General features: G+C 42.7%; 2 protein-coding genes across 7 annotated transcripts in view; one reads left to right on the plus strand and one right to left on the minus strand.

Moving 5' to 3' along the window:
- Nucleotides 1-1,761, plus strand: part of mcamb (melanoma cell adhesion molecule b) — a 37,530-nt gene extending 35,769 nt beyond the window's left edge. For 4 of the 6 annotated variants that reach the window (XM_054742702.1, XM_054742701.2, XM_054742703.2 and 1 more), the window contains one exon: nucleotides 856-979. In XM_054742702.1, coding sequence (XP_054598677.1) covers nucleotides 856-979 — 124 coding nt within the window. Of the gene's footprint in view, nucleotides 1-855; nucleotides 980-1,059 lie in introns of those variants that run through there. The other 2 variants (XM_015951565.3, XM_015951569.3) reach the window with 1 other exon arrangement.
- Nucleotides 1,762-5,722: 3,961 nt separating this feature from the next.
- The window catches only part of cbl (Cbl proto-oncogene, E3 ubiquitin protein ligase), a 40,012-nt gene continuing 29,412 nt past the window's right edge, over nucleotides 5,723-16,322 (minus strand). Inside the window, exons 5-16 of the mRNA XM_015951564.3 lie at nucleotides 14,465-14,586; nucleotides 13,163-13,300; nucleotides 12,558-12,645; nucleotides 12,048-12,179; nucleotides 11,682-11,900; nucleotides 11,148-11,279; nucleotides 10,241-10,654; nucleotides 8,549-8,637; nucleotides 8,266-8,454; nucleotides 8,110-8,192; nucleotides 7,795-8,034; nucleotides 5,723-6,217 (exon numbers count right to left, since the gene is read on the minus strand). Coding sequence (XP_015807050.1) covers nucleotides 5,922-6,217; nucleotides 7,795-8,034; nucleotides 8,110-8,192; nucleotides 8,266-8,454; nucleotides 8,549-8,637; nucleotides 10,241-10,654; nucleotides 11,148-11,279; nucleotides 11,682-11,900; nucleotides 12,048-12,179; nucleotides 12,558-12,645; nucleotides 13,163-13,300; nucleotides 14,465-14,586 — 2,142 coding nt within the window. The 3' untranslated portion in view covers nucleotides 5,723-5,921. The remainder of the gene's footprint in view (nucleotides 6,218-7,794; nucleotides 8,035-8,109; nucleotides 8,193-8,265; nucleotides 8,455-8,548; nucleotides 8,638-10,240; nucleotides 10,655-11,147; nucleotides 11,280-11,681; nucleotides 11,901-12,047; nucleotides 12,180-12,557; nucleotides 12,646-13,162; nucleotides 13,301-14,464; nucleotides 14,587-16,322) is intronic.

Consider the following 16,322-nt stretch of genomic DNA (forward strand, 5'->3'; position numbering starts at 1 on the left):
GAGGTGGCTCGGGCATCTGGTCAGGATGCCTCCTGGATGCCTCCCTGGTGAGGTTTTCCGGGCATGTCCAACTGGGAGGAGACCTAAAGGTAGACCCAGGACACGGTGGAGGGACTATGTCTCTCACCTGGCCAGGGAACGCCCTGGGATTACCCCGGAGGAGCTGGCCCAAGTGGCTGGGGAGAGGGAAGTCTGGGCCTCTTGCCTTAGGCTACTGCCCCCGCGACCCGACTCCGGATAAGCGGATGAAAATGGATGGATGGATGGAATTTGATACGACTCCAAAAAAAGTTCACATTAAGGGAATGACATGTTGAGCAGTAATCAGAAGGTTGCAGGTTTGATCCCGGCTCCCACCAGAGAATGCTTCTGTTGTGTCCTTGGGCAAGACACTTAACCCGCCTTGCCTGCTGGTGGTGGTCGGAGGTACCAGTGGCGCCTGTGGCGTCCACGTCAGTGGCGTCCTCGAGGACCGAAGTTTGACACCTGTGCATTAGAATATATATATGGAACCTTCTCCACAACTACCACAAAGACTCCAGGTAAAGGGAGGACCTGGGGTGTGTAAACTTTTAAACATGGTGATTTTGGCGTTTTACTTTGGTGATTTTAAATGAGTTCACACATTTTCTTCCACAGTAAATGACTTGAATACATTACAGGCTATGATTGAATAAAAGATTTTTGTGTTTTCATTCATATTCTTTAAGAAATGCCCCCAAAAAACCACCAGGGTGTGTAAACCTATTGGTACAAGTGTTTTCACCGACAAAAAGTGTCATTCCCCTCAGCTTTGATGTTCTCTGCGTTCTTGTTGCCTCATGCGCATGTCTACATGCCTCTTTTCTATGAAAGCACCAAAGAGAAGTCCAGCAAAGACAACATCGTTGTTGAGATGAAGAGCGACAACACGGAGGAGGCCATTCTCCTCGGGGTCAATGGAGATAAGACACCACCTGGTGACCAGGTAGAGATCTGACTTTACACACAGCTGGCTAAGCCCAGATCTCTTATTGCTAATCTGAGAATCATCTGTGTGTGTGTGTTCTTCCTCTGGAGTAAATAAAGGGCGGCGAGGACCTGCGCATGCAGGCATGAGGAGGCGACTGCGGCTGCTCCTGTTTCTCCCTCTCAGGCTCGAGCTCCCAGATGCCTTCAAGCCTCCACCACATCTCCTTCCTCCAGAGTTACGTCTCAGTTGCCACATCACGACTGGCTTCAACCAGACCTGATTCTAGAGCACCATAAGTAACTCTGCAGAAAGAACCTTTAGCCATCAAACCAAAGACAAACATCAGACTGTTACTTCCTGTTACTGCGAGCCTTAGAAACTGCTGATTGTCCTTAGAACAAAGTATTTAGAGCACAACGCTGACCGGGACTGTTTTTATATATGAATTAGCATCACCTCAGGCAAAGCCATCACTGAACAGCAACATGAAGCAACTCAACTAGTGTACATATTATAATCTATGTATGTATATTTTTCTTTATTTAAAGCAGCTTAAAAAACACAAAAAAAGAACTGGCCAGATGGTGTTTTTATGTTTGGGTATAAAGGGGAGCTTTTAGTGTTTTTTTGTGTGTCTTTTCTGTTATGTTTCAGTCATGCACACTGAGAATACTCACCAAATCAAACAGCAGGTCATTCAAACACATTCACGGGTCAGACAGTTGCAGATGCCTTACAGATCACATTCAAAGCCTTGCAGAAGCTTTACTTTTCTGTTGTTTTGTTTATATTTATTTTCTGTGCACTGATTTTATTTCATTTTTTCGTGTGGTTATTCATGATGCAGTTTTACATGATTGTTCAATGTTTTATTCCATAAGATGAAGGCAGGCATGAAGTTGCAACGACAAATGAACTGACTCATGTTTGGACCTGAGATGCAGAATCCCCCTCAGACCTGAAGCCTTACAGGATCGGTCCTGGTTTAAATGTTTCTAATGTTTGTTATCGGACTACTGAGGAGGTGGGAATGATCGTGACTCAATAATGTCGGTTTGGAGACAGTCAAGCTTCATTATTGTTTTTAACAGATTTGGGATGTTTTTGAAATGCCTTGTAAACCCTTTGAGTTTAAAATGACCCAAAAATGGTGTTTTTAGTTTTTGAAAGTCATACCAAATAAAAAAATTATCAGTTTTCATAAATGTTTTTATTTTATTTTAAGTGTTTTTTAAAACCCATTTAAGTTTAGTTTAAACTAATTGAGCTACTAAAATGAATCAAGGGTTAGAGTTTATTCAAACATACATTTTGTAACATTTAATTTCAGCTTTAACAGAGAAACATTCATCCATTCATTACCAGCCGCTTATCCAGCGTCGGGTCGCACGGGCAGCAGCATAATCAGGGAGGCCCAGGCTTCCCTTTCCACAGCCACTTGGGCCAGCTCCTCCATGGCCAGCCAAGACACAAGGTCCCTCCAGCGAGTCCTGGGACTTCCTTTAGGACTTCTTCCGGTTGGACGTGCATCCTAACTAGATGTCCCAGCCACCTCAACTGGCTCCTCTAGATGTGGAGGAGCAGCGCGTCTACTCTGAGCGCCTCAGCTTCTCAACCCATCTCTAAGGGAGAGCCCAGACACCCTGCAGAGAAAACTAATTTTGGCCGCTTGTATCCCATATCTCATTATTTTGGTCACTACCCCAACAATTAAAGTGTTTTAATTTTTTTCTGTCAGCCCTGTAGATCTGAGCATCAGCAGTCCAGTTTCTAAAAACACTTAGCAGATGAATTGGGTTATCATAAGGTAAAGTTCATTTGATCCGCTGAAGGCAGCAGAAAAATCTAATTTTACTTTTAAATTTAATTACAAGTGCATTATAAAGCAAGATGCTTGATTATCTGATAGAAAATGTACTACTTGCTGTTCCTGAACACATGAGGCTCTAAAGGGTATTCAGGTTTAAAATCAGGGTTCCTACAGTTTTGTGATTCAAGCCTGTTTTAAACACTTTTAATGCAAGATTTCAAGATGTTCCAGCACCTTAAATAGTGATGATTGAAACAAAGTACAATTTTCTAAAAAGCCTTCTTTAATAAACGTCTTTCTCATTTACACCTTCAAAACTTAAAAAAATAATCATAATCTGACAAAATTCAGTTTCAAGCGTCCACAACGAACTTGGTTCATTCCTCTTTTCATGTCGACTTGAAAATGAAATCATTTTTTCCACTTTTGCAGGACAAGTTTTTAAGTGCTCCTCTGACATGACGAATCCATATTTAGTGACAAACCCAATTTAAAATAAATCTAGAGATAATGAAATCCAACTTTAATGATATTGAAAGACACGAACACAGAGAAAACACATGGGATGCTTTTGCTTAACATTTTATTAACAGCAATGTACTTCTAAATCGATATGAGCTTTAGAAATCACCCCCCAAAAATTATAATAAATGCCTTTTACTGATGAGAAAATAAACCCAGCAGCATGGAGCTACAGCCCCCTCTTCTGGCAGAAAATTCAAATGCCTCCAACAGGGGAGCTGACAATAACTAGGCGTCAACTGGGATCTGTTGTCATTATCTGGGGTAAAAAAATAAAATAAAATAAAAAGTGATCCAAGGGACTTTGGAGCATTTCACAGATGAGGCTCAATGGAGCCGAGATCAGATTAAGAGCATTACTGCATAATCCTGCCTCCCTCCAGAGATCAACAGGTTCAGATGAATACCATAAACTCTCTTCAAAATAAATGTAAAAAAAATGGTACGAACCTTGGCGAGGAGCTCTAAACAAATGGCACAGATCATGAAAACAGTCAAGTAAACAAAAACCTTTGGAACAACCAACAAGTTACAGGAATGCAAAAAGAGTCTTTTCTCCATTTCATATCAACTTTATACAATTGGCTTTTCTTTAGAGTGACAGTATCAAAGCACAAATCGGTATGCTGTGCAAAAATAAACGTTAATACACGAGAATGACATGCCGTCCTGAAACGTGAACATTGGTACAGTACTGAGGACCGTAGACGTCCCCGCCCATCATCAACCATCATTGAAAAAGTTTCTCAAGGCAACTAGGAAAATAAAAAAGCACAAGAGGATGGGAAGAAGCATTTAGCTCTCACTCCCCAGAAGAAAAACAAACATTCTTCATCAACTGAAGGAGGCTCAAGTACCTAAAAGCTGCTTGCATGAATTTAACCTTTTATTCATAGTACCTGAAATCAAAACTGCAGTTTGTTGTCATGCAAACACTGGAAATAATACAAAAGTGCAACGATTAAAAAATAAAAGCCTTTACGAAGCAGATGGCTGAACGTGATGCAGATGACGAGAGGTGAGCTGCTGCCTGAGCCGGTGGGCCTCCTCTGGGTTTTACAGGTACGTTCAACACCTTTGTTTTAAATATTTACATACAAACATTATTCCTGAGTTAGTTTTTACAGTTGGCCCTAATACTGATTTTATTATAGACTCTGGGACGGGGCCAGCAAACCCAGGTGTCTACTTTACAAAAACGCCTCAGCAGTCGCTTCCTATCAGAGCAACAGATGCTGGCAGAAGATCCTATTAAAAATGGCTGCTTTTAATTTAATGTTTCAACCCCAAAGCATTAAGCATGCATTCATACAGCTGCTTCAGAGAGTCAAAAACACTCGACAGCTTAAAAGCTGCTTGTTAGTTTTCAAGTATGCTACATTATGGACTGGAAAGACACATGATACTGTCACTTTAAAGAAAAAAGAACACAGTATTCACACAATGTACATTTAAGGCTTAATTGTTTAGCACTAACAAAAGTAGCAGCAGTAAAACACTTCTGAATTATTAACATTTAATAATAATAATATATTATGAAAGCAAATCAATGTCTTTCTCTTTTTTCATGTTTTGAATTCTAACACCTGACTGAGCTGGAGACAGAAACTTGAACCAGTCAGGTTTAAATTTAGACAAAAGACAGAACAAAAAGTACTCGGCCACCATGGATCACACAACGCTAGCCCGTCTGCTACTGCAGCAAGTCCTCTGATAATCTCACCGTCCGGCTCTGGAGCTGCACAAGGCCCTGCCTCAGAGCTTAGAACAGTCGTACGTTCTACTGTACGGGGGTGGGGGGGGTGGGGGGGGGGGGGGGGAGGATTTTACACACGCACACACCGAGTTAAGACCTGAAAACACAATCATGCTACTCTGCAAAAAAATAATAAAAATGAGTTTTTAGTATTTTTAATTAATGTACCAAAGCAACATTGTTTTCATTTGAAGGCCATTTCAAACTGAATTTATAATAAAAAGAAAAAAAAAGCTCTGCTGCTGACTAACATCCTGGTGAGGAGACACCTCGACTTGTCCACCCTTCGTCTGGACAGAAAAAGATGATCTTCCTGTAATCCGACTCCTGTCTAGCTGTACCAACTGTGACCCTCAAAGCTCAAGATTTCACATATTATATATTGTATATATTACACACATTTAATATATATTTACTTATATATTAAATTTCCATATAGACATACATTTTTTGTTGTACTTGTGAGGTGTCGGTTACATTTTTCAACAAGAGGCTGCAGCACGAAACTCAAGAACCGGCATTCCCAGGATTCCTATGAACGTTCAGGGCTGTGCGATGTTCCGTCGCGGCTCCACTTGTGTTTATTCGGGAGAAGCAGTGGAAACTGAAGCGGCCTGCTGTAACATGTTGTGTGTGTGTGTGTGTTTGTGCAGAAAAAGGCCAGACACTGTTGAAAGCGCATGGAGTGCAAAGCGCAGAGTCCCACAGATGACGGAGTAACAGCCCGTTAAAAGTCCATAGGAGCAAGGCCATTAGCGATGGTTGAGTCAGTGGGCTCCAGGTTGGTCTCTGCCAACCTAAACCAAACCAAACCAAACCAGGCTGGGCCAGGCCAAGCCAGAGGCGAGAGAGCGAACGCAGGACCGATGCGCAACGGCGTGCTATGTGAGGATGTGAGCAGAGGGAACGGAGACAAACTCACGCAGGATATTTTTGGCCATTTCAATATCGTTCTGTGCAATCACCAGCGCTTTCTGGATGTCCTGATAAGAATATCCCTGACTCATAAGGTGCTCAATCTCACTGCTGATCTGGGGATTGGCCTCTCCACCTGTTGCCATGGTACTGGGCGGCACGGGGACGGGTGGCACGGGGCTGTGGTGGCGCTCTGAGTTGATCCGTCTCGGCAGAGGCTTCGGAGGTCTCTCTGGTGCTGCTTCGGCCAGTTCTAAGATGGCTAAAAGAACAAAAAGAGGATTAACTAAAAAAAAAAAGGGGGGGGGGGGGGTGTCTCAACAAAAGGTTAACCTGACTGTTGGCTTCTTTTACTGGAAATAAAAAATGTTGATCAGCTGATCTAACTTGACCCAAGGTGAGCGACACGGGTTTCCCTCTCAAACATTATGAAACCCTTTTTAGCTCTCCCCAGCACTGACATTTAACAAAGCACCGCACGAGTCCAATTATAATCTGTGAGCTTGTCAGCCTGACGCAGCATGATTTAATTGGCTCCAATACCGAGCTTCAGGCTCTTGGGCGAAATGCTCAAGACACCCGCTGATCATCTGTGGTAAATGTCAGTCTAATGCAAACACAGGGCATAACTCCAGATTGTCTCATTGAGAAAAAAAAAAAAGCAAACAGACTTTCTGCTTTGTGGCGGTGACCTTACAGAGGCTTCATAATGCCAGAAAAGGTCTGCAATTACTCCTCCACTCAGCCTGTCAGTGTCATTTCTTTTGATTTGTCAGGTTAAGAGCTTAAACCAAATTATCCACATTAACAATGAAACCCTTGCACTGTGGATGGGCTGTCTAACCTGCAACTAATACGCATAAAAGTCCCTAATCAGCCTGTTCAAAAACTACCTTTAAAAAGGCAGATTGCAACCATAGAGAAATAAAAGAAACATTTGCACATATTTAAATATTTAAAAGAAAAGGCAAGAAAGAAATCCATGCAGGATGATTTGATATTAACTAGTTTGCTGTACAGACTGAAATCTCCATCAAATACGCTGCAACAAACCCATTTTCAAAGTCATCATTTTAAAGGTCCAACCTTGTTATTTAACCGTATTTTCATTTCTTTCATCAACTAAAAGCTTTAATCTATTATTACTTTTTACTTGCCAAGGTTACAAGACCCTTGAATGACCCAGCGGTTTTACTTGATGTATTAAAGGGAAATGTTGCAGTTTTGGGCTTGTTTTTAGCACCCCCTAGTGTCCGTTTTAATTCACTATTGTAAAAACAAAAGTGAAACACTCCGCGCAGTGTGCTCGTGCTTTTAACACCTTCATCTAACTGCTGAAATGTCTCCTCAGCCTTCATTAGTTTCTATCGCTACATCAAACAAATCAGCTGTGCTCATGATATAAAACATGCAGGAATCATGTCTCTGAGCTCTCGTGATTCAGAAAACTCACGATGCCGACTCTTGTTTCATTCCTATTTTGGTTGGAAGTTTATTTATTTTTTTAGCTTCATCAGATAAACGTTTTCCTTGAATCTTCTGAGGCTCCACTATGATTAACACTTTACAATAAATGCTAATCAGGTATAGCTCATCTGTTCTGAGGTGTAAACATGGACTGCCGTAAAGTGAGGCTTTGTGAGAGCCAAGGGCAGCGGTCCGGAGAGGCTGACATTACAAACGGAGTATCCTGCTCACAAGGGGCGAAGGGGGCGGAGTTTTAATTAGCCCTGTAAGGGTCATTTTAGCACATAGTAGCTTAAGAAAATAATTTCTAAATATGAAAAACTGGATAGTATGGCTTTAAAAAGCAACCTGCTTGTGCAAAAGGAAACTTACACGCTGCAGCTCCAGCATCTGAATCTAGAGAAAGGCGGTTGAAAGCAGCTGTGGAGGACAAACATGATGATGAGGAGGATGAAGATGATGATAACGACCCGCCCATTTCTGAAAGGGTCCGTCTGGTGGGAGGCATAGGTAGTGGCGGTCTCGGGAAGTCGTAGCCGTTATCCTCCTCCTCCCGGTCCTCTCCTGCGGGCTCTCTGGGCCCATTTACCAGAGGGGGTAAATCAGAGTAATCTGGAAGGATTACAATCAAAAAGTTGGGAGGGTATTAAACTTTAGAAGCTTTTATAAAGTGTCACCATTAATCACCTGAGTCTCTGGCTTGCTGTGACCGTGCCTGGATGTTGTACATGGCTTCAGAAGATATAGATCCATCCTCAGTCAGTGTCAACCTACAGCAATTAAAAGGTTAATAATGTCCTTCTCTTCCGATGTACTGATATGGATTTAATGGGGGTTAAATACCGTGAGTTGAGTGTGGAGGGTTGAGTCTGAGCCTGGAGTGTTGACAGAGGCTGCGGAGGCCTCACCGCTGATGAGGATTCCCCCACAGGTGGTAAAGAGATGGGACGAGAGGAGGGAATCATGTAGTCCGAGTCCTCCTCACTGTCACATAGCTCTTCTCCAGTCAATGGTCTCAAAATCGGAGACGGCCTGGAAAACAAGAATATCTAGATTATTCCAAGGAAAGATAAAACGTACTGAGCTGTGAGTATCAGAAAGTCACCACAGGAGCGGTGAAACATACCTGTTAGCCAATGTGTAGATGGCGTTAGCTGAGGCTGACGGTTTCACTTTGGGGTTGTCGTAATCGCCGTCGACGATTGCAGCAAAGCTCTGGGAAGCAAAATAATGCATCTTAGTAATGTTTTCATTCAAATAAAAACATTTCAAAGAAAATGCTCTCATTATTCCCATCTGCTCTTTTATCTTCTCATTTGTGTTAAAGTGGGTAAAATGACAGAAGCTAGACCGTTATACGTGGTTCTAGCCATTTGAAAAATATTCCAGCATAGAAAACGGGAGCTGCAGTTAGAAAATGAGTTGTGCTTGAGCGGAGGTTGACTTTGACTTGACTAGTTCAGCCTAAGAGTTAGGGGTGAGCATTGGCAAGACTCTGGCGATGTGACATACAACCATGGGAGACGATACGATGCATCACGACACTAGAAGTCTGAAGATATTTGCCATTTTTAAGACAGTTTAATAGAATGGAGTAGAATATATTGTATTTGCTTCAGGATCATCTTAATTGTGGGTGATCTGCCCACAAGTTTACACTTTAGTCAGAAAACTCAGGCCCAATGCTTCCAAGACACATCCAGAGTTATTGCGAGATCTTAGAGGTGCCGGGAAATAAATCGAATTACGTCCAAATCGAGGCTCTTATTTATAAAGATTCTGAATGGATCCCACATTTTTCTAAACATTTCCTAGATTATTTGCTGCTCGTACTCTGGCTTCTCCACTCTATCACTCTAGTAAGTGATGCGTGGACTTCCAGGCAACTCAATACATCACAGACACCCAGCAGATTTCTAACAGCGTTTCCCTTACATAGGCTCAGGTGAGGCGCTGCACCATGGCTTTAAATGCCTAGTAGATACCTCCTAGAGGAGGTGTTTTAGGCACGTCCTGTCACCGGGAGAAACCAGAGTCAACCCAGGACATGGTGGAGGGACTATCTCTGGGTCGGCCTGGGACTGCTTCAAGTACAGAAACATATTTTTCCTAGTTATATTGTGAAAACTAAAGTACAGACAACTTTAATTTGAAGGATTTTTTAATCTATATGCCTAGATGGATCTCATAACCCGTTGCTCAACAGGGTGTCCATAGGATAAAAAACCAAAACCATCAAAGATGATGAGACGTTAAAGGGAGGTTAAGTCAACAGCTCTATTCTACTCTGGAATATAAAGAAAAACTGAGGGGTTTGATGTAAAAAGGCCCAAAAAATCCAGATAAAAACAACAAAACAGGCATTTCAGGACTCCTTCAGTTCTACACCAACACCCAACAATAATCTCCGCCAGGGCCACATGTAAAAGGTCAGATTTTACACTTAAAAACCGTAAAACATCCTCTGAGTCAGTTGTGTTTACTCATTTATCGACAGACCGAAAAAGCCTCACAGCCTCTGATGTGTAGAGACATTTTGTCGACTCAGCCAGCTGAAGCAGAACCGAGTCTGAGTCACTTTCCAGAGCTAAACATGATGCAAAAGCAGCACAAACGTTTTTGAAGGTGAAGAAGTGAAAAAGTGAGTCAGCTGATCAGATTTTCATTAGCCTATTAAAGTCAGGCCTCTGTCGACACACCTGACAACACCTTGACTATGCGACAACCCCTAGAACCAGAACGCTTGAGGTCAACGGTCTACCATTTTCAGTTCTCTAAAGTGAGAACCAGTGAATCAATGTTCTGTGTTGGTTCTAACCAGCTGGTGGTCCAGGCTGAGGGAGCTGTTGTTCTTCTGAGAGTCTGAGCGGGTGTCCATAGCAGACGGCAGCGCCAGGGGGAGGGAGTGCCTGTTGGACAGCTCCCTGACACCGGCCCGGATGTCCCCTCCCAGACTGGAGACTTGGGTGGATGAAGAGGATGATGAGGAAGAAGATGAAGTGGGGGCCTTGGGAACGGGCCTGGAGTTCCAGTCAGTGATTGGACGGTTTGGGGGCGTAGGTGGCAGCTTATCTCGAGGGGGCTCCCCCGGAGTGCTGGGTAAGGGCCTCCTCTGGAGCCGGGTATCGGGGGCTGTCCCGGCTGCGTGGGGTCTGTCTGGAGGAGGAGGAGGGGGGAGATCCCGCAGAGCAGGAGGGAGAGGAAGAGGCTTGTCTTTGTGGTGAGATGCTGCCTGGAGGGACACAGCGGAGGCAAGGAAACACTTAAACTGACTTTAGTAAACAGATTTAAAAGCAAAGAAATGCATTTTCCTGCACTGGAAATGATCGTTTTCAATGAAACTGCTGCATAAGCAGTTGTCAATATAAAGAGACATAATTTAGATAAATGACAGAGGGAAAAAATATGTCAGCTGAAAACGTTTCGACTTTTCTGACTCTGGTCTCAGCAGAATGCCTTCTGTTGATATTTGAGAAAAAAAGATTACTGAACTATCTAAAGTACAGAATTAAAAAATAAAGTAAAAGTTTTTGGACAGATTTTGATCTTTTGAGTTCATAATCATGTACGCCAACCAAAAAGATAGCGGCATAAAGTCGAACAATCTCTAAAATGCAGAGAATATTGCCAATAAATTCCCTTAATCTACAATTAGATTCTTATTTTCTGAGGAAGAACGTGTTACAATGATGCCTGATGTGTGTGTGAATAATGTGTTCACTTACCTTACTGATGAGCCCTGGACTGGAGGCCCCGGGGGGGTTTGGAGGTCTGTTTGGTAATAAGTCAAGTCTGGGAGGCACGGGTGGCAGGGAGGACTGAGGAGGCAGGGACATGGGTGATGGGGGGCGCTCCACCTGCATCAGACAGATACATGTCCATGATAGAAACTAAACAAATGTTTTCAGTACTTAAATGTTTAATATTATTATAAATTCAAAGTAATGACTGAAGAAGGCTGGTCAGCAATACAAGGGACAGGCATCGACGTGTGTGATCTGAGCTAATCTCACATTAATGCATGCACATTTTCTTTGAGGTGCATCAAAGATGGAAGACAGAAGAGAATCCCACATATCAAATAGCAAGAGATAGAAAAAAGCTGCTGCTAACGTGATGTCATGAAAGATGGAGATTAAAAACCTCAGGAAAGAGAAGGCGGGAGTGTTCCATCTGTGTAGAAATGAGTCTCAGAACCAGAACGGTGGTAGAGACGCACGAGGTGTGCCCCAAGAAACTGTGTCCCTTTACAATTTTACCTTAGAGCAGGCGAGTTTGCTCATCATAAGGTGGGGGTCTTCAAGTCTGTCATCATCATCGTCATCGTAGCTGGGAGAGGGCGCCCCCTCAGCGCACATGGAGCTCCTACACAAGCCTCCGCTGTTGTCCTTCGGGTCAAAAGGATCAACAACGATGGGCTCCGTACCTTTAATTTCACAGCGACAAAAGGGACAACCTGTCCCCTGACCCTCTGACTCCTGCAACACAGACAGAAGACAAAGCTGATGGCATCTAGAAATTAAACGCTTTGTGGTTTTTAAATAAATGTGCACAAAAGAGCTCTTCGGCAAGCCCATTTCTCAGCATCTAACCAGCTACGGTTGGTTTTCCACCCCCTCTCATACCTGCCAGGCAGTGAGACAGGACGTGCACATGAGATGACCGCAGGGCTCAATCTTCACATCCTTGTCGTTCTCAGCACAGATCTTGCAAAGCTGGAAAGTGGAGCCCATCTCACAATACAGCTCATATTGCTCCTGAGGGGGAAGGGAGAGGAAAAAAGAATCATGACAAGTAACATCACAGAGAACACGCACCACCTGAGATCAGTTAGAAAAAACAGTCTGTGAGGATCAGGAACGCTACTAAAAGTGTGGAGGCGTGTTTTTGGTTCTCTGCTCAGACAAGAACTTCACTGCTTGCTCTTTTAAACACGAACAAAACATTTTCGATGTTACGAGAAGGATCTGACCTCAGAGGCCTTTTCATACGCCACTTCTGCTTTCTTAAGGGCATGCAAAAACAATGTCACAATTATGTTTTGTGGTTTGTGGCAGATTTAGAGATTACGTGGAAATATTAAAAGAAAAATAAAAGACAAAAACTGGAACGGTAAGTATCTGATATGTTCCGACCTGGGTGACTTTAATGTGGTCTTGAGGTGAAGGTTCACACAATCCGGTCAGGTCAGGGTTTTGAGTTCGCCCGTCAGGAAATAAATAGCTGAAGATACAAAAGAAGCTTTAGATGCCTTGAATGCATTGGTGTTACCTTAGACACCGTTGTTAGTTAGCACGGTTATGCTACATGTGTAGCTAAAGGTTATGAAAACATTTGTTCTGCTGATGAATTTATGTGACAGTGAAATTGAGCTGTAGACACAAATTTGTCGATTAATTTTTGAGTCTTTCCTCCTTTAAATTAGCATTCGATTACAGGTTGAGGCATGGCTTTTAATAAGTGACGCCGGCACTGAAGGATGAGTTTCACTCCAGCCAGCTACTCTCAAAGCGCTACTTCGACTATACAACCTGAGCTAAAGGTCACAATCAGCTGTAGGATGCAAAAACATGAACTTTGTAGAAAGATGAGATAACAAAAAGAGAAGCTTTGCAGACTAAAAAACTTAGACAAAAGACCACAAACCAGACAGAAGAGATACAGAGAAGAAGCTCAGAGGTTCTCATTGAAAACCACAAGAAATGGTAGATATAAATGGACCAACAAGTAATCTGCTTACAATCCTTCTCGGAAACCATCTATGAGAGCCTGGAAGAGGGGCTTATTATGGGGAATGGTTTGGAGAATATTCCCGTCTGCTGTCACATAACCAATAGCCCACTGGCCCAGTCGGGTGCAGCTCAGTCGGAAAATATAACTAAAGAGAGATCAGAATACATCCAATTAAAATGTGGGATAAACACTTACAACTGGTCGTAGTTATTTCAAAACAAGAGTCAAAAAAAAAAATAAAAAAAATAAAAACATCAAATAGAAGAAAACTTAAAATTTTACACAGTAAATTACATCTTTATTTCAGGACAAAAAAACACAACCGAAATGTGTGTGTGTGTGTGTGTGTTTCCAATCTTTAGTGTTGTGTATCTGAAGAACACACAATCACATTATATATAACAGAGAAGTAGATGCATAGAAACAGATCAGCAGCTACAGAAGCGGGAACCACAGAGTTTTCAACAAGCACGACTGCTCGGCTAAATCTTGGAGCAGCCTGGATTTAATGTGGGGACAAACTGGTGCAGGAACGGCAGTTTTCCACACCAACTCAAGGAGAACTGACTGACTTTGCAAATAGCAAAGTCGATTTGTGTAATCTCACCCCTGCATCAAGCGTCAGCAGGAAAACACTGACATGTGACTCATGACGTCAGCAACACACGCACACAAACACACACGGAAAAATTGGAGCAAATTAAAATTTCTCCATCACATATGGATGGGACTGAGAAATAAAACCCTCCCCTGTTCTACGTAGGTATCGAACACGAGTGGTGAACCTCTTGTATCACTCTCCTGTATAATAACTGACATCAGGAAGCCCCATTTATGGTCAAAATGTGGCACTTTCCCCTGACCACTAAATGCCTCAATGCTGAAGTGTCTACCCAAGCCCAGGTCCAGGGAGTGACATCAACAGTTTGCGTACAATCAAGCTTTTGATGCAAGGTACCGTGGAGCTCCAGCTCCATCCCCACTAAATAAACAGCATTAGTACTGAGTGAGTTTGTGACCAGGTTTAAATCTGGTAAATGTGTTGCATGAGCTGCTGTTTACCTGTAAGTAAACCATTTCTAGTGAAAATAAAGTTTAAAAAAAGGAAATGAAAGTGTGTTGCTCACAGTAGAGCCAACGGAAAATGACAAAGGGTTATTTAGAGTCATTAGAAGGTTGCTTCTGTAAAGGCCAATACCTATTTAGAAATGCAGCTTATTCAAGAACTGGTGTTAGAGTCACATGATGCTACATCATGTCATCAAATGGCAAGTAAAAAATTTAAAAAAGCACGAGCTTCATGTCTCACCTGCCAGGCTTGTGAATAAACTTCTGTAGCCGAGCTTTGACCTCATCGTAGGTGAGGAAGGCCATGTATCCCGGGTGAGTCACAGCCAAGCTGTTCCAGTTCCGCAGCAGGGATGACCAAGGCTACACCGCCCACACACACATGCACACACACACAGAAGGAAAAAAAGAGACTGAGTCACCTGAAGTGTGAGTGAATGGACACAGTAATAACAGCACAAGCAGAGGGAGAGAACTGTATGATGCACCGTGGGTGAATGACGTTCAAACAGCCGTTTACTGAACATTACTGCAGTAGACCAAGACAAGCAGAAGGTCGTTTAAGGGCAATGTACAACACCTAAAATCCTATTTAATGAAAAGTGAAGACATCGACTTGATGGAAAGTGTCAGATTTATTATGATCATAAGGGGTGAAGGTGTGCTCACTCTGCAGTGGTTCTTAATTAGTGGAGCACGTCCCCCTCTCTGAGATTCCCGACAGAGAAAACAAAGCAGATGCCATGTTCCAAACAATACCACCTCTGCTCTTCTGGACACCTACACAAAAAAGTCCTGTGGCTGGATTTTTACAAAGCTGGGCCCTCATTCAATAACCGTACTTACACACAGATCTGTGCATAATTCGTGAGAAATAACAATTTTACCCATTGTGTGGTATTTACCAATGCTGTGCTTGTTCCTAAATAAATGAACAGCTCTGACCATGCAGCGGGGCAAATCTGAAGGTCCCAGTCATCCACATGTGTTACTCATCCACAAACTATTTTTACCCATAAGTAATTATGTTGGCAGAAAAACCGCTTTGTCACATAATTGGTGTTAGAATCTATAAAAGACACGCCGAGACTTTTACATTGTAGCATGACTTGTTTTGTGATGTTGGATGATTTGGCAGAGTGTGCACTCTGGAGGGAACGGCTCCACCTTATAAGTCATACTCGAGGGGGGAAAAATATCTGGTGCACCATTACCAGTTACCAACATCACAGCTGAGCTTCAGACGGCAGGTTTTGAAGACTTGTTTCCTGATATTTGGACATCTTGCCTCGGACTGGATGATAGGAATGCAGGTCTACCACTATCTTGCAGTGTGGATGTTTTACCCCCACATATAACGTGTGTGGTGAATTGCTAATGCTAACAGTTAGCTTCTACTAGCCAAGACATTCTCTGCTGTTTCCTGGATGCTAAACCAACAACAGCCTTCCCCGTCGCGAGTTAAGATGGGTGAGTCCATGAATGTTAACAGTGTGATGTAGATCTGTCAGGCTTTTCAAATCCTAGAGTTTCACTGTTGATTTGCTATCAGAAACTAATGCGAGAGATAGGTGTAGGACACTATTTTCATGTTCAGCCTGCATGAAAAACTCAAGAGTGACCGATTATATAGTCAAATAAGATTTTAAAAAAGGCTATTCAACCAACCACACCTTTAAGGGTTTATTTATTCTCACCTTCAACAAAAACAACAGCTCAGTGTCACAAACCTGGGAAATCCCCCATGAGAACCTTCTTCCCACTCTGCTACATACACGCACAGTCAAGGTAACCAAACTGACTGACACCTCTGCAGCTGACAAAGGAAGCTGCCGTCAGACAACATTTCCAAAAGACTAAATTAACTCCCAACAGAACATTCACACAACAAAATGGAACACTGAGACAGTTACTCTACATTTGTCGTATTCAGTTTAATGTCGAACCATTTTTTCTTTATTTCTGGCAGGGATCATTCCTGTTTCAACCGTGTTTACAACTTTTACAACTTTCTCCCAGGCGGCATTCTTTCTTTTACTGGTTACCCCTGAGCTGTTCTCTTCAACCTTGGTAGCCAGAGCCTCTATCTCAATATCACC

The sequence above is a fragment of the Nothobranchius furzeri genome, chromosome 13 (genome assembly GCF_043380555.1).
Source record: "Nothobranchius furzeri strain GRZ-AD chromosome 13, NfurGRZ-RIMD1, whole genome shotgun sequence".
Classification (NCBI taxonomy): Eukaryota; Metazoa; Chordata; class Actinopteri; order Cyprinodontiformes; family Nothobranchiidae; genus Nothobranchius; species Nothobranchius furzeri.